At 58.0% G+C, this 15,658-nt stretch overlaps 7 protein-coding genes across 7 annotated transcripts; 3 read left to right on the top strand and 4 right to left on the bottom strand.

Annotated features, from left to right (window-relative positions):
• Positions 1-34: 34 nt before the first annotated feature.
• B0H64DRAFT_374568 (uncharacterized protein) lies at positions 35-1,460 on the bottom strand (the record flags this gene model as incomplete). The annotated part of the gene is made up of 3 exons (XM_062802347.1): positions 35-476; positions 807-1,197; positions 1,433-1,460. 3 exons carry the CDS (start codon positions 1,458-1,460, stop codon positions 35-37), a joined length of 861 nt encoding a protein of 286 aa, XP_062660001.1.
• Positions 1,461-3,538: 2,078 nt separating this feature from the next.
• B0H64DRAFT_442795 (OHCU decarboxylase-domain-containing protein) lies at positions 3,539-4,320 on the bottom strand (the record flags this gene model as incomplete). The annotated part of the gene is made up of 2 exons (XM_062806667.1): positions 3,539-3,622; positions 3,718-4,320. 2 exons carry the CDS (start codon positions 4,318-4,320, stop codon positions 3,539-3,541), a joined length of 687 nt encoding a protein of 228 aa, XP_062660000.1.
• Positions 4,321-4,968: 648 nt separating this feature from the next.
• Positions 4,969-6,429, bottom strand: B0H64DRAFT_417867 (uncharacterized protein; the record flags this gene model as incomplete). Its single annotated transcript, XM_062805271.1, has 3 exons — positions 4,969-5,015; positions 5,142-6,025; positions 6,125-6,429. 3 exons carry the CDS (start codon positions 6,427-6,429, stop codon positions 4,969-4,971), a joined length of 1,236 nt encoding a protein of 411 aa, XP_062659999.1.
• An 819-nt stretch (positions 6,430-7,248) lies between these two features.
• On the top strand, positions 7,249-8,344 carry B0H64DRAFT_171186 (uncharacterized protein). The gene has a single exon (XM_062798763.1). The coding sequence runs from the start codon at positions 7,415-7,417 to the stop codon at positions 8,015-8,017; it is 603 nt and encodes a 200-aa protein (XP_062659998.1). The 5' UTR covers positions 7,249-7,414; the 3' UTR covers positions 8,018-8,344.
• Positions 8,345-10,369: 2,025 nt separating this feature from the next.
• Positions 10,370-11,746, top strand: B0H64DRAFT_461750 (thioesterase-like superfamily-domain-containing protein; the record flags this gene model as incomplete). Its single annotated transcript, XM_062807518.1, has 2 exons — positions 10,370-10,832; positions 10,916-11,746. The coding sequence occupies exons 1-2, from the start codon at positions 10,563-10,565 to the stop codon at positions 11,744-11,746; spliced, it is 1,101 nt and encodes a 366-aa protein (XP_062659997.1). The 5' UTR covers positions 10,370-10,562.
• Positions 11,747-12,317: 571 nt separating this feature from the next.
• Positions 12,318-13,568, top strand: B0H64DRAFT_398381 (cytochrome c oxidase subunit VB-domain-containing protein). The gene is made up of 5 exons (XM_062803947.1): positions 12,318-12,503; positions 12,673-12,714; positions 12,892-13,050; positions 13,107-13,207; positions 13,285-13,568. The coding sequence occupies exons 1-5, from the start codon at positions 12,410-12,412 to the stop codon at positions 13,441-13,443; spliced, it is 555 nt and encodes a 184-aa protein (XP_062659996.1). The 5' UTR covers positions 12,318-12,409; the 3' UTR covers positions 13,444-13,568.
• On the bottom strand, positions 13,569-14,846 carry B0H64DRAFT_398379 (uncharacterized protein). The gene has a single exon (XM_062803946.1). It carries the CDS (start codon positions 14,562-14,564, stop codon positions 13,986-13,988), a length of 579 nt encoding a protein of 192 aa, XP_062659995.1. The 5' UTR covers positions 14,565-14,846; the 3' UTR covers positions 13,569-13,985.
• Positions 14,847-15,658: the final 812 nt, after the last annotated feature.

Here is a 15,658-nt window from a genome sequence, read left to right as displayed (position 1 = left end):
CTCCAACCGGCCCATGACATGAGCATCATTCTGGTTACATGGCGCCGCTGGTGAGCCCGTACGGCTGAACGAGGTCCATCATGCCCAGGTATACCGGTATGAAGCGCCCCTGAAAATGAATGAATCCAGGATATACCTCAGATTCTCTTTTGAGAGCATCGTTATCAACCTCTTGAACGCCTTTGGCGACGAATGTGTACCCGTACCCCGCCAAAGTCATCTTGAACAAGGCCCCGATAGCGCCGAACATGCCGTACATATCAAGGTACCGGCAACCGTCATCGAGGTCCTTTTCAACCTGTGTTCGGAGGAGCGCGGATATGTCGCAGACGGAAAGGAGGTGGCGAGACCCGCCCTCCGTATTGTGTAGAGGCGTATTGGGGCAACTCGGGTCAAGGGCCTTGCGATGAGCCAGTCCTAGCAGCCAGGCTCGCGTGCAGTACGGGAGGGAATGGCTCGGGGCGTTCGTCTTTCCACTGTCGGGGTGGCAGCAAGAAAACTCCCCTTGCTCATTTCTTACCTTCCAACACCGTGACCTCCCAGCCCCCGAGCAGACCCCAAAGTCAACGCCTGTTGGCAATCCCCCCCTCCCGTGAGCTAATAACATAGCCCTGAGCAGTCATAAACTGACCAAACCCAGCGTTCTTCGCCTCCCCAAACCAAACCAACGTGTCCATAGTCGGCAACGCCCGCAGCAGGTCATCCCCCTCCTCCACCTGCCCAGATTCCGCCATAGGGAGCCGGTTCTGCGCTTCGTCTTTCACAGCCTGTACCACCGCCGCGTCCTCCGTCCCACCCTCACTCACATCCTCAGCCACCTTCTCCACGGGCGTGGCATCCACATATCGTCAATAACAGACAAATCCGGCCGCGAGCCAATCCGGCGGGTGATGCTGACCAGCTCATCGAGCGGGGGTAGCAGCCTGGCCCGATCCCCCCTACCCCCTTTTCTCAGCGCCGGCCAAAACAGGCAGAGGCAGCGGGCGGTGCAGGTAGGCGCGGAGGCCGTGTTGCGCGGCGGCGTTGTCTCCGCTTCCCAGTCTAGGAGTGCACCCAGAGTGTTGCCAGTCATCAGCTCTGCCAGACTAGGCGCCGACTTGGGCTCAGCCTTGATGAGGGCCTGGACCTTTCCCTTCTCAGCAGTGAACGAGATTGGAACGATAGACCGGTACTGATACCGATAAAATATTACTAGCCCTGGTTTGTTTTCAAGCAGCAGACGTGGAAACAGGATTCTGGATGGAAGCCATCACGGATGAGGATTGGAGGTTTAGCTTGCGCGGTTTCCGAGTTGCGAGACATTGGGCGAGGTGTCAGTCAGTCGTGATTTGACTCTGAGAGCAGCTAAGCAACTCCGAGCGTGTTTATGCCGATCCATGTCTCGTCATGTTTCTCACTTGGCCATTCTCGTTCTTTTTCAGCTATTGCTCACCCCGCCACAACAGCAACCCTCGAGTCATAGTTGACCAAGTTGCCGAGTAGTTATCTAGTGCACATCTGATAGGAATCCGCTGTTTCTCTTCACACTACACCGCTGTAACCCATCCCTCACACTGGCCGACTCAATGTCAGAGGGCCTCTGAAAGCAGCCATTCCCAGCCCAGTGCCGACACTGTGGCCGAGGCTAAATCTCAGGGTGGCGGCCTAAGAGATAGCAAATTAAAGCGTGCAATTTAAGCTCTGCCGCTCCTCGGCCACGCAAACAATAAACGTGGAACCTGCCGGGGAATGGACTAGTCCCTGGGCCAAAGTGGTGCTAACTTGGTGCTGCCCCCCGGCTTCGTTCGCGTCCTAACCTCCTTCTACAATCTCACCAGCCTCGATAATTCCCCCCTCGTCGCCAACATCTTCTTCTTGCCCTCCGTCTACAACGCCGACTCACCCCCCGCCGACATCTCAGTTCTTTTCTGACAGACGACGCCATCTTCCTCACAATCTGGATCTTTGAGTCCACCCGCCACGCGGCGAGATGGACCCCCTCCCGATGGTACACGCCCTCCCCCATTCTAGACGCCGTATCCCACCTCTCTACCATGACAATATAGATACTAACCCGCCACCCAGGCCCAACCTCTTTACCACGCCAATCCAACCGCCGGGTATCAGCCCAGCGTCAGTGCTCTCCTGCTTCGCGCACTACGCGGCTTCCCCGCCGGACAGTCCGCCAACATCAAACCCAACACGAAAACCGAAACCAACCGACCCAAACAACAACACAACCAACCATCCCAGCAACATCGAACCCGCCGTGTTACTAATCTACCTGTCGCTGCCGTTTGGATGGCGGCTGCACCCGCCGTGGCTGTCTGCCGCGCTGCGGACGGCGGGGTGGCCTTTTGAGGGCGGTCTGGCGGTCTGGCGGTCTGATTCCGGGCGCCATCTGGGGAGAAAGGACGGGATATATCGAGGATCTAGATGGGGATTGGGATGGGGTTCTACGTGTTGCGCGGTAGTCGGTGGGCACGGTAGCTTGCGGGTGCTGGGGGCGAGGGTGTGGTGGTGGAGTGTGGTGGTGGTGCCGACTGGGCTGGGGGATGTTGAGGGAGGGGTGTCTCGAGGTTGCTGGGTTGGGGTTGGTTAGGTAGTCTGCCGCTGGTTGGGCCTGGCGCGACGGTGGGTTTAGGGTGGCTCTTAAGGGCGCATAGGTATCTTGGCTATGAGGACGCGCAAAGAGGCGGTGAATTAATGCTCCAGCTCGTTGGGATCGAATGTCGTGTGTACAAGGCTGCTTTTATGGGGGGGGGGCGGGACGAGTATGTTGGCCAAATGAAGGCTTCCTTGGTTTGAGGTAATAGCAAGACAAAAGGATGAGCCGTGGCTTTGGTAGGCATAATGCTCCAGCTTTGCTTTCTGACTGATGCGTTGTTGAGCTCAAAGGTGTTGATTGCCAGCCTGTGAGCTCGTCTTATACTACGGCTGCGAAACATGTTTTCCACGAGGACTGTCGGCCTCACGCAGTGGCTTAATGGGCACTGGCGGCAGTCCTCCACCCACGGTGACTCGGGTACCCGACCGCGTGAGGTCTCGGGTTCGAGCAATACCTGGGTCGCCCTAGAATCCGAAAAGGTTCGGCCACCTCCTTCCCTCCAGCCCTTTCCCTCCAGCCCGTCCCCTCTAGCCCCCCTCCCCACCCTAACATTGTGCAAACCCATATGGGTTTCGTAGCTGGCTATGTACCCCGCTTCGGGGCGCTAGCCAGTGAGCTCTTGCTTCCATTTCATTGATTGTTTTCGGTATCTTATTATATTTTAGTTAGTTCCTATCTAGGTAGTTAACATAAACACACAAAGACTACCTAGGGTATTGATTAGCAGTTGATATAAAAGACTATATGTGGGGTGGCTATCCCTGCGTATAAATGCTGAAATATCTTTCTTTGATTATCACTGAGATAGGGAAAAAAGGGAAAAACTACACGTTGGTAGTACAAATGGTTACGTGACGGTGAAACAGCATGAGACCATGTCTCGCCACCGTTGCACGACTTATCCCTTGCGCCCACTCAACACGCCTTACTCGGTTATACTAGCCAGCACCCTCAGCTCTTGGTATTCTCCACTGCCTCCTCGGCCGACTTCTGCAGCAACTTGCGCGCCCGATCCGCAGCGATATCGCACATGGCCTAGACATTGACAGCATATTAGTTTCCCACCCCCAGACCGCACAGAGAGAACAAAACCCGGATGCAAAAGAAATAAAGAACGTCAAAAGTCTCACCTCAATAACAGCCCTCTCCTCGGCCCTCACATCCCCCCTCTCAATCCTCGCCCGCATATCCCTCAACACCTCCCCCCTCGCCCGCCCATTCACCCACAGCACATACCTCAACCCCGGAAACCTCTCCTCATACTCTTTATTCAACCTCCCCAACTCCTCCTCCTCTCCCTGAAGATGCGCCTGCTCCCCCCGACTCAACCCCCCCACCACCACCCCGGGCCTCTTCTCCCCCAACCTAGGATGACTCCCCAAAACCCCATACAACCTGCCCCTCCCCTCCTCATCCCCCACCACAACCTCCGCAATCTCCAACAACTGCTTGCGCAGCGTCGCGATGAGGTCGTCGTAGGAGGCGAAGGAGAGGGCGCGCATGGTGGGCAGGGCGAGGGCGTGCAGGTCCGGAGAGGGCTCGAAGAGCAGGTCGAGGGTGGCGGCCTGGGCGGTGGGGGCGAGGGTGGGGAGGGAGGCGATGGCGGGGAGGAAGGGGGTTGCTGTTGGGTTGAGGGTTGAGGTGGTTGGGGTTGGGGGTTGTTGTTGGGGTGGTGCTGATGATGTTGTGGGGGGCGCGTCGGTCGCGGGGGTGGTGGTGGGTTGGGAGGTCATGGTGAGGGTCGGTTTGTGTCTGTCGAGTTGTGTCTGTCGGGTTGTGTGTCTGTCGAGTTGGGAAGCCGGTCAAGAAAACGCGCAAATTAAATGGACAGTTGTTGGAATGAGCTGGAGCTGGGATGATGGCGTCGTCTTAAACTCTCGAGGGGTCGCTTGGGGTTGTGGGGTGTTCCTGCAAGCCCCGCCAGGGATGCAGGGTGACGTCGACCCCTGAACCCGAATTCGAGCAGGGCAGAGAGAACCAGCTCCATGTTACACAGCTTGGGCGCTTGGGCACACTACAACAATGATATTTTTGACCGCGTGTGCTCTGCTTCTCGATGCTATCGTCTTCCCTTTGATACCTCCCAGGTACAAGACGCCATTCAACAAGGAATACCCTCCTAGTGCAAACCAAAAACGCGAAAAATCAGATTGCCTCCATCCGCCGTGATGCCGCTCAGATAAGTAGATATCCTCCCAATCGCTGCCCAGATGCCGTGAAACTCCAACCCGATAAGACAGGGCGCTTCATCCCATCCACGAACCAGCCAATATCCTCGCAAATACGCTTCAGCAAATACCCTCCCAACAGATATCCTTCCCGCGAATCCCGTCCCTATAAATATACCCCCGCCCATTATTTTCCGCCACATGGCTGCATGTTCAACTCAACCACCGAGGCCCAAAAACAGTCCCCTGTCCAGCCCAACCTAATCTCCCAATCTAGCTTCAACCCCCACCCCCCCACGGAATCCCATCCAAATCATCCATATAATCCTCAAAACAATCCCCTTCCAAGTCATCCTCGCCCTCTCCCTCCCCATCCCCCACCTCACCATCATTACCACCGCCTCCAAAGATGACACTAAAGTCGGCGTACACCCCACCCCCGCCCTCCGCATCGTCGTCATCGTCGTCATACCCGTACCGGCTCTCGAGCTCCGACGTGGGGAAGGCCATGCAGTCGTCCGAAAGCAGCGAGTTCTCGTCGTAGAGGGGCTCGATGTCTTCCAGCGGGATTAGCGGCCTAGTGACGCGCAGCTCGGGCGAGCGGAGCGGCCGCAGCTTGGGAGAGGGGATGCGCAGGCGGGTCTTGTGCGGGACGTGTCCGTTTGCAGGGCCGGAGTGGGTGGGGTGGTGGCCAGGGACGTGGATGTGAATTGGGCCGTGACCGTTGCTGTTGACGTTACCGGGGGGGTGTTGCTGTGGGGATCCCGGAGGTGTTGGTTTCCGATGGGGTGGCGCCTGGGCATGGTGGCTGTTTGGGTTGGCCGAGGTGATGAGGTAGCGGCCGCCGACAAACGCCGTGGTCGACCCGTGGCTCTGTTGGAAGACGGCCGTTTTAGCAGCGAGGTCCGGGACGGGCATGTTGGCGCGCTCCGCGGCTGTGGCGTATACCCGGCTGCGGAGGCTGTTGAGCAGGGCTGCGCGATGGAGCCAGGTCGACGGGTTGGGCTGCTGCGGAGGGGACGGCGCCTGAGGCTGGGCGACCACGGCGCTGTTGAGGCGCCGGGCCGACATGATGGCCGTCAGTTTGAGGAAGCGCTTGTCGCCAGAAGCTACCGTCTCCCGGTTGAGGATGTGGGTCGCGGGGAGGGAGAAGGGCTGCGAGAGGCGCGAGGTGATGAGGTGGCGGAGGAGCCGGCGCTTCTTGTACGTCGTTGACGACGTCCCGGGGCCATCGATATCCGTATCCGGTCGGCGGCGTTTAAGGCATGGCCTGGGGAGTGGAGAGAGTGGGAAAGTCACAATCGCCTCTCCCGAGGAGACGAGTTCAGTGAAAGCTAGGGATGGGTCGAGTGTCGATGGGAACAGAAACAGGTCCGTCTTCGCCGGAGTGACCGGGGTAGATTCCCCAGATCCGGTCCGCGCCGGGGAGCCCGGAGGCGTGGGCTTCACCTTTGACACCGATAGCTTCAACTCGGGGCGAGCTGGGCTTTGACACTCCACTCTGCTCCCTTTCGAAAACTCCAACAGTCTATCACCCAAGCCAGAAATGGTGGCCGTCTGCAAGAGGGCCGCTTCGAGATCAGCACGGCGGCCGTCTTCGAATCGGGTATCCCCAAAGTGCCATGGTCCGTACTGCTCGATACTCTGGCCGAGATGTTCAAGTTGGACACCCATGTCAGTCAACTCCTTGCCTGTCAGTCAAGCAGAAACCCAGTCAAAATCCTCCTGATACTGGGGTAGCTTTTAGTGTCGGCTTAGCGCATAGTCGACCGGCTCTGGAGGCCAAAAACCGGGCAGTGGGGTGAGAAGTCCAGAGCGGAAAGATTCCTCAGGAGACGGGAAGGCAGGGGTGAGTGCAGCATGCCGAAGTTGATTGGTAACGCTGCTCCAGACGGGAGGTTGAAAAGAGGTGAGCGGACCGTCGGTCAACTCGATAGAAGCCGTAGAAGAGAGGCTCGATGATTCCCACAAAGGGCGTTGGTTGGGGGGAGTGTCCTCGAAGAGGCTTGTTACCCACGTCTCGATCGGCAGAGGACGCGGGGGTTCCGGGCAGTCGGGAACGGGCGTGTGGAGGAAAGAGGCAAGCAGAGTGGGATGGGAAAGGAGCGCGTGTTCTCAGCCCAGCATGTATTTATTGGGATGGGGAACCAGCCGGCCGGTGTCAAGTGGAGAAGACCACGATCTGGTTTGAAGGGCGGAACCTGGGGGAGAACGCTCCTCCAACAAGGGCCACTAGCAAGGCGCTAGCGTGGGTGACGTCCAAGGGTGCCCAGTCAGAGGCAGGGTTGCATGGCAGCTGGTCCCAAGAACGGAAATCCTGGGGATGAGAGGTGGGAACTTTCTGGGGTCGAAGGCGAGGAAGGACTCTGGTGACTGGTTGGCGGGGTGGTGGCGCTGGAGGAGCTGGACGCCGGGGGCAGGCATTCGCAACCAGTTTCTCATCCAGTGAGGGCGATGACAGTGCAGGTTCGGGACTGGTCGAGACAGCGAACAACGGACAGCGGGCAGCAGCGGGCGTCGGATGATCGAAGCTGGAAGGGGGCCGAAATGCGGAGAGAGAAGACGCCAAGCCGGCAGAGCAGATTGAGAGCCTCACTGGGATCGTCACAAAGACTTGCAGCCACGCGGATTCGGCAGAAACAATGGCGGACGACGGCGGATGATGGCAGATGACGGTGTTTGTGGAAGGGCCGCAATCCAATGTCACGAAGGACAGTGTTTCATGGCCACAAAAACAGCAAATTGGAAAGAATCATTAACAAATGAGCGGCAACAGTTGGCCAGAAAGGACACCGAGAAAGGGAAGCAACCACTCATCGGATTTGCTTGGCGTAATCCCAAGGCCAATTCTTTGCTTTTCTGCTCTCTCAGGCTTCGAAAAAGCCTCGTGTGCAGTGGTGCGCTTCTGGCAGGAACAGCCCGGATCCCTGCACCCAAGGGCCCTTGCTCCGACCCGCAAACCGCCCTAAACCTGGAACTGCTTGGCCCATGCACGACGCTCAAATTGTCACAAATTCACCTCTGCATCTTTTTGCGACGAGGAACTTCCCCTTTTCAGCTCCTTCCTCACCTTGAGAGCCTTTGGCTTCCCAGCGGAACTCGTGTGGTGGCTGACTGCAGGCTGTTTCCGAGCAGCCTTCACCACCCACCCCTGCCAACACCGTTCAGCGGCACGTGGATCGCGTTATTTCCGGCCGAACCAGAACGTTGGGTTCGCTTTCGTGCTGTGTTGAAATGTTGCGCGGAGCTTTCCGCCCCCTGATGAATTTGTCCCCAGATCTGCTCGGCTCGAGCGTTGCGGGGAAAAGACCAGCAAGGGACCGCAGCTGGACCCCACAAGCAACATTGCAGGGCCTCCGCGGAGCTGGAATCAGAGCTCGGACCACAGGCCCCCGACATGTTGCGTTCTGCAGTGCAGCGAAGGCTGCCGATTGACGCATCTTGCCTGCCGGGTGACAGCTGCGGGTTGCGACGGCTCTCATGGCTGCGAGAAGGCGCAAATATGGCCGAGACCGGTCAAGCCCAACTTGGATAAAATAAAAATCGGGTTGCAGAGCCAATTCCCTTCCTCGATATATGCCGATTCGAGGCCGGTGGTCACACACTCGCTAAAATCGGCCACTCACCAGACGCCGCCTATTCGATGGTCGAGGGCCGCGTGACCCCGAATACGCAGCACCCTCGTCAGACAACTTCCAAACGGCACGACCGCAGAACGAAGGGGCCTGGCTCGCCAACCGTCTTTGCGGCAATTGCTGCACCCGATTGCCGTCGGGCAGCAATTGTCACTCAATGTTTCAGAGCGCTAGAATTCGCTTGGTGCTGTGGCGTCGTTCCATCATAATTTGGGAACGACAGCTCGAGACTCAATGGAAGACTGCATGAATGGCTGGATTGTGGATTTTCACGCCACAGTCACCATTGGGCAGCGTCTTGCCGTGAGACACTGCGAGGATGGTGAGTGACCTTCAAGCTTCGGGCGGTCCTTTGGTTCGCCAGTGAGGACTCAAAGGAAACGAAGGGGGGGGGGGGGGGGGGGGTTAACGAACGAGGAGCGCATATCCGGACCGTTACATCAGGTTTTGCGTGTTTTCATTGGAACGAGAAGAAACAACGTAGTTTTGTTAAGTCGTGCGAAGACTCGATTCCAAATAATTTGGATAGGTAGTGTCTCAATACCGCATGGTATGTCATCATATCGGTGTGTCAAAACCACGTGGGCTGTAGCTGAGACTAATACGAAGTACAGAATACTTCGCGTGGTTTGAGCAAACTCGAAGATCCGGGCTCCAGGGTTCCCTCGCGATTGAATAATCAACGCTGCTGTCTCCCCCGAATGTGTCGATGATTGTCACCAAACCGCCGAGAACCAATACAAAAGAATCCCAATCAAGAAATTTGAGATGGGTTGTTTCACATGTTCGCTCCTTGATTTAGCTCCGTTGAAACATGTTGTGCACTCGGTCGTATCAGCATCGCTAAAAGCGCCGAAACATTGGGGTCATAGTCCGTTATTCATGCTTTTGACCTGAAGCTGAAACTTTTTGATCGTCTGGTTCTGGGCCAAGCAAGCATTGATGAGGGACAAGAATAGTTAACACCAGCCGCGATGATCCCACACGATGGCATCCCGAGACTGCCGGGAACCAGAAAAGTTAAAACCAGGGATGGCACGGCTTGAATGGGGGTCGGCTGCAGTGAGGGCCGACCCCCACACACCGTTGCAGCCGTCGAGTTTGAGTAGTCTCTGTAACTGGCTGACCAGAAAAGCGTGACAACGTTCCATTAAAAGAGCGACGTCCCGTGTTTCTCCAACCAAGCACATTGTTTAGAGTTTGGTTGAGGCTCACATTTTCCACCACTCAGGACTCAGGGGTTTCCTGTTGCAGCTGTCCATCCAACCCGCCCCCTCTCGGATATCGGCTTGCATTTCAGGCTGGCCGCGGGGTGGGGGGGTTCCACGTCTGGGGAAACACCAAACTGACCCCCATTGTCAGGATCTGTGGTGGAGGGAGATGGGTGGGCCGGCCGTGGGGGTGAATACCCCACTAAGACCCACCACACGAGATGCAGCTTGGCTCAAACAAAAAAGCAAGCTTCGCCAACCTCGAGGAGCTTCATTGGACTTAAAATAGCGACTGTAGCCCTGGAAAAAAAGTTTCATGCTGCTGCAAAGCGAAATCACGGCTCCGATATCGCGGATGCCGCCTGGCTCCAGAATCATGCAGGACTCCAAGAGACGGGGATCGCCGTCTTCACTTGCCGGGCATAGTTGCTGAGTCGGCCGCAACAAGGGGAGGGCTGGCAAGTGCGAGTTCTCGGAATTGTACATCCTTCGCCGAGGAGTACGAATATGGTTGCTTCACAGTTGCTGGCGTTGCACGACCGCGTTCATCACGTGGGTGCCTCGGCACACGATGAACTCGGTACCGCCCATAGCCGGGAATACCGAAGTGGATCCCCGTTCCGGCTCACGACCTCAACAGCTCCTCAACAACCATCGTTGTCGGCTCCCGGCCGGGTGAAGTGACCCGGGCCGATGTACTCGGCAATTGACACTTTGTTTCCCTCTCGAAGTTACCACACGCTGCACCTCACTCAGTCGGTCGTTACTGGGTATTCACTCTTTGGACACGCGTGAGTTGGGTACATGGGTACCTAGACAATCATCAACCGGAAACTCAGGGGCTATCTCGAGTGAGGCACTCATCGGGAAGACTCATCGGGAAGACCAATTCGATCAACACAAACCACCGTAGACCTCGAAAGGCACGTTATTGCCCCGTGCGCATAACCACACAACCACAATGCCCTTAGATATGGACCCGCCACTGCCCTTACAGGAGGCGTTGGACTTCATCAAGCTCCCGTCGACGGGCGAAGCCCGGCGGTTCATAGGGACGAGAGCCGCATATCTCCCAGGTTCCGACTTTATGGTGGATGGGGAGTCGCCCACCTTTCACAAGGCTGCGTTTGGCGGTCACGTATACGCCCAGGCCGCGATGGCGGCCGCTCGGGCGTGGAGGGAGGTGGAAGACGAAAAGGGGACGAAGCCGGCCGAGAGGCTAGATCTTCACGTAGGTGTACATACATACCACTTATCCCATCCCCACCCAAACCCCCCACCCCCCACCCCCAATACTAACCACCCCATCCCCAGACAATCCACGGCTACTTCACCCGCGCCGGCATCCCGACCCGGCCCTTCCTCTACACCGTAACCCCCCTCACAGCCTCGCGCACCTTCAGCACCCTCTCCGTGACGGCCCACCAGCCCTCCCAACCCAGCACCAACCCGGCGGGCGACCACTTCCCGCTATCCGATGCAACCCTCCCGCTCTCCCCGCCCTGCTTCACCGCGCTCTGCTCCTTCAAGCTGCCCGAGCCCCACAGCCGCGGCGTCTCGGTCCAGGAACCGCCCCCGCAGCAGCGCTTCGCCGCGATCCTCGCCGAGCGCCCGCCAGCGGCCTGGCCGCCTGCGCCGCCTGTTGATATCGCGGCTGTGGTGGAGCTGGTGGGGGAGCACCAGCCGGGGCGGTTTCCGGTTGCGGCTATGCGGAAGGTGGATATGAGTGGGTATAATGCTGGCAGGCCGGTGCATGAGCGGCGGGAGCTGTTGTTGTACAAGCTGTGGGAGCCATTGCCGGGGAAGGGGAAGGGGGAAAGGGATGGGGATGCGAGCGCGCATGTGGCGGCGCATGCGTACGTGGCGGATCGGAATGGGTTGCTGGTGGCGGGGAACCATGTCGGGTTTGGGCATGCGTTTGGGCGGGCGGCGAGTTTGAGCTATAGTTTTGTGGTGCATGTGAATGGGGAGGAGGCGGTCATGCGCGAGGGGGAGGACCAGTGGTGGGTGCAGGAGATGGGGTTCCCGCGCGCGGCGGCGGGGCGGGGGGTGGTGGAGAGCAAGATCTGGAGTCCGAGTGGTGTGCATGTTGCGACCGAGTATCAGGATGGGTTAATGCAGGGGATGGGGCTGGGGAAGTTGTAAGCTTAAGGGGGTTTGAGTGGGTGTGTAAGTTATGGGAATGGGGGAATGGGTGGGTGCATGTTCCTGCATTTAATACAGCAATAGACTCGGGATAAGGGGTTGCCAGTGAGCTGACGGGGGTCGGAGTTGAGGGCCGGTTAGAGCCAATACCTTTTATGTACGCGGTAGACGTATCGTATTTGTTGCTAGGCTACGTACATAGAGTATACGTTAACGCTTACCATAACCTCACAATGAACGTTCTCGCGTGCGTGGGAAGGATCTCCAAACTGAGGTTGTCCCAGGGTTGCCGACTCCTGTCGTAGAACAGGGTTAGGGCTCAAGCTTAGCATATTGTTTGCGCACCAGGTGAATCGAGACGAGCAGAATGAAAGGAATCCCATTGTTACAGAAATATTACAATAGGAATTACACGTCCATTATTGAAGGCGTAAAGACGATAATCCTGCGACTTCATATCGATCTTGCTGGTGGTTCGAAGTTGAAGAACAGAGTCACGTGCGATATCACATGCCACCTAGCCCAAAACGGCAAGCACCTGCAGCTCGGCTGCTCTGTGCTTCGGGCTGGGCCAAGTCAGACCATTTCTCAAAACCCGTCGAACCGGCCTGAACCCCTTCCGCAAACCACCCCGACCAATTGACCACCCCGACGACCGACACCATGTTCCTGCAGCGCTCTGCCGTGGCCGCCGCGCGCCGCGCCGCCGTGTCCGCCCCCGCGCTCCGTCGCAGCATCGCCACCACCGCCGTGCGCCGTAAGTGTGCTGCTGTTTGGCACAAAAAAACATCCCCGGCTGGGCCAAGCGGGCAGGCAGGGGGAGCTCCAAAATGTCGCAGCCGAGAGCTGCCTTGCTGCGTCCCCACGCCCCCCAATTGAGCTCCGGCCCGCTACCGACCCATGGACTGACCGACTTGGATGCGCAGGTAATGCCGTTCCCGACCAGCCCAAGATCAAGACTCTCAGCGGTAAGGATATCTCTGTTTGGGGGGGTGGGTGTTGCGTCATGGGTCGAGGGGGGTTCTGACGTCAGTCATTCATGGTTGGGGTTGAGCGTGATGGGATAGAAGGGGGTTGGATGACAGGGCAGTCGCGGGGGAAGTTATGGTTGGATTACGGGGACAGACTGCTGACGGTTGTCACAGAGATCAAGTCGGAGGAGGACCTTGTCGGCCCCGGCGCCCGCATCGGCACCGTCCCCACCGACATCGAGCAGGCCACCGGTCTCGAGCGTCTCGAAATTCTCGGCAAGATGGAGGGTGTCGACGTCTTCGACATGCGGCCGCTGGATGCCTCGCGCCTCGGTAAGGAAACCGTCACCCCGGGGTCAAGAAGCGGGGTCACCTAACAAGAGGGGCAGGCACACTTCAGAACCCCGTGATGGTCCGCTCCGCCGGTGATGAGCAGTACGCCGGCTGCACCGGTGTCCCTGCCGACTCCCACAACGTCATCTGGCTTACGGTCAGTTAATCCGGCCCCACCATGGGATCTCTTGCCCCGGAAAGAAGGAGCCGCTAACAGTACAACGCACCCTGCAGATGAGCCGCGAACGCCCCGTCGAGCGGTGCCCCGAGTGCGGCAGCGTCTACAAGATGGAGTATGTTGGTCCCGAGGACGACCACCACCACTACCACAACCCCCACGGCCTCGAGGAGCCCAAGACCTTTGCCAACTACGTCAAGCCCGAGTACTGGTAAACAGCGATATGCACAGGGGCGAAGGGGGGACGAGATACAAGGGGCTGGAACAGGGCTGGGCTTGTAGCATATGCGGACAGCAAATGAGGAGGTTGTATAGAGGACTTTTCTATGTCTCTTGACCTTGATGCAGTTGCCCGATTAGCGGCATCTAGCATGCCCGACTGAAGTGAACTGCCCAGATAAGCTAGGGACCTAGGGTCCGTGCCTTGGAAACAACCTAGGCGTCGCGCTGTTGTTGGGCCGCCGGCCAACCCGGGAAGGCCCCGACTACTTAACGGCAGAGCTTGTCCCACACCGTGACGACATCATACCGTGGGTAGTTCCGGCGTTTGGCCAAATCCCCGACATGAGGACTCGGGTGCAGGATGGCAGTTGCTATGATGCGCCCAGCAATGGTTTGCTCGCGGCGGAGCCGTCATGATGAGACACTGGGTGAACGCCCTTGGAGCACCCATGTTGAGCTCTTCGTCCCCCAGCGGCTCGACTGATCAGCCGGGTGTAGTGAATCTCAGTGATCCAAGTTGGGCGAATGTGGGCTCTCAGCCCTCGTCGTCACCAAAGCTGAGCTTGACCTTCTTGGCCTTCTTTTTCGGCTTCGTCTTTGCGACAGCGGCCGGCTCATCCTTCCGTTCGGCGTCCTCCGATGTAGTTGCGTTGCCGCCTTTTGGCCGTCCGGCCTTACGGTCCTTGCCGCTCTTATCCTCTGCATCCTCCTCCTCAGCCTCGGCGCCAACTATTTTCCCAATTTTCCTCTTCTTGCGCTGGCCGCCGATATCCGCCAATTTCTCTGTCTTGGCGCCCGCGTCGGCGGCTACTGTGTCTTGGGCAGGGCTGGCGTCTGGCTGTGGCTGCTCCCCGGATGCCGACTCCTTCTCCTGGACGCTGCCGTCGGCACCGACCGTGACGTCGACGGCATTTCCGTGGTCGTCTACCACTAGCGGCGCGTCCTCGGCTTCGGCACTGCCAGAACGCGGTTTGACGGCCCGGCGCCTCCCCGCGAGGATTGGATCGGGACCGTCGCGGTCGGCTCCGGATGGGTTTTCCCCGCGCAGGCGGGCGAGGAAGGGCGGCAGGGTCGAGTTGTACTGCAGGTTCTTTGCCGAGATCTTCTGCGACATGTTGGGTGGCTTGTGTGGAGTACTTGGTTGTTCCCGGCCGTTGGTTTGGGTAGAGATTGGGAATTCCGAGGTTCGAGTGTGTGTTCAGGGCAAGGAAGCGCCCGACCGGAAGGCGGAAGGCGGTGCCCCGGCGTAGTTCGTGCACCACAGGGCGCGCTGTGGCCCTGGATTTGGCGGGGAAGCTTGTCGATCGAGTGATTAGGTTGTTTTTGGTATGGTATGGGCAAAGCTGCGATTGTTCACATGTGCATGCCGCGCGCAGTACCAAGCACGAGATGTCGGGAGAAAAGAAGATGCAACGAAAGACTGGCCGGCAAGTGGGGCCGGGCTGACCAAGCAGAACCGCGAATTCCACCAGCTGGGGTGGGAGCTCTGGCTGCATGCGCCTGAGGTTGCATCTTCCATCGAGGTTCCCTGTGCGTCATTGTGCCGGCGCCGTCTCAAGAACCGAAGCAGATGCAGTCCTGTGGACGCACCTTCTAAATCGAACGAACTAGCAGACTCACCCCACCATCTCTCTTTCCCCGTTCGTAGGCGTGTTTTCCCACTTAGGTCCTTCTTCTTTTGAAATCCCAGACCGCATTTTCAGGGCCTGGGAAGGACCTCTGAGCAGTAACTGCCACTTCACGCGGCCGTTTTCCTCGGCCACTCCATCACCATTTTTTTTTTCTTTTCTTGCGCGTTTCCCGCCAGCCTTATCAACCACCTCACCAACCAGTTCACAAACACGCTGCCGTTAAGAGCCTCAATGGCCAACGTAGACCTGAATCCCTGCAGCTGGGCTTCACCGGTATTAGCGCTGTGATGGATGGATGTCTCCTGTTATTCTTGTCACAACCTCTGCCAATTGCATCCCGTAGCTCAGACAGGGCCTTTTGTCTTCGCGAACAAAAGCCCCAAGGCAACACAGCCGGATACAGCGATAACAAGACCAGCAAAAAAATAACTCGGGGCTGCGCGGGATGGATCGTCAACCCGCCGCGTGTGACCCGTTCATCGGGTTCCTTGAATGGATGAACAACAGCCAACCAACCGGATGACCCCCGCGACGGTTCACGACTTCCGTCAAGAATCGACACCAGTCGCGGAAGATG

The sequence above is a fragment of the Chaetomium fimeti genome (genome assembly GCF_033439085.1).
Source record: "Chaetomium fimeti strain CBS 168.71 chromosome Unknown B0H64scaffold_4, whole genome shotgun sequence".
NCBI classification, from domain to species: domain Eukaryota; kingdom Fungi; phylum Ascomycota; class Sordariomycetes; order Sordariales; family Chaetomiaceae; genus Chaetomium; species Chaetomium fimeti.
This window is presented reverse-complemented; position numbering and strand designations above follow the sequence as displayed.

Excerpts from the sequence above, each read along its gene's own strand:
- B0H64DRAFT_171186 (XM_062798763.1), top strand. The coding sequence starts at position 7,415 with ATGATGGCAGATGACGGTGTTTGTGGAAGGGCCGCAATCCAATGTCAC.
- B0H64DRAFT_398379 (XM_062803946.1), bottom strand. The coding sequence starts at position 14,564 with ATGTCGCAGAAGATCTCGGCAAAGAACCTGCAGTACAACTCGACCCTG.
- B0H64DRAFT_398381 (XM_062803947.1), top strand. The coding sequence starts at position 12,410 with ATGTTCCTGCAGCGCTCTGCCGTGGCCGCCGCGCGCCGCGCCGCCGTG. Across the intron at positions 12,715-12,891 it reads CAAGATCAAGACTCTCAGCG|AGATCAAGTCGGAGGAGGAC; the intron begins GTAAGGATATCT and ends CGGTTGTCACAG. Across the intron at positions 13,208-13,284 it reads ACAACGTCATCTGGCTTACG|ATGAGCCGCGAACGCCCCGT; the intron begins GTCAGTTAATCC and ends CGCACCCTGCAG.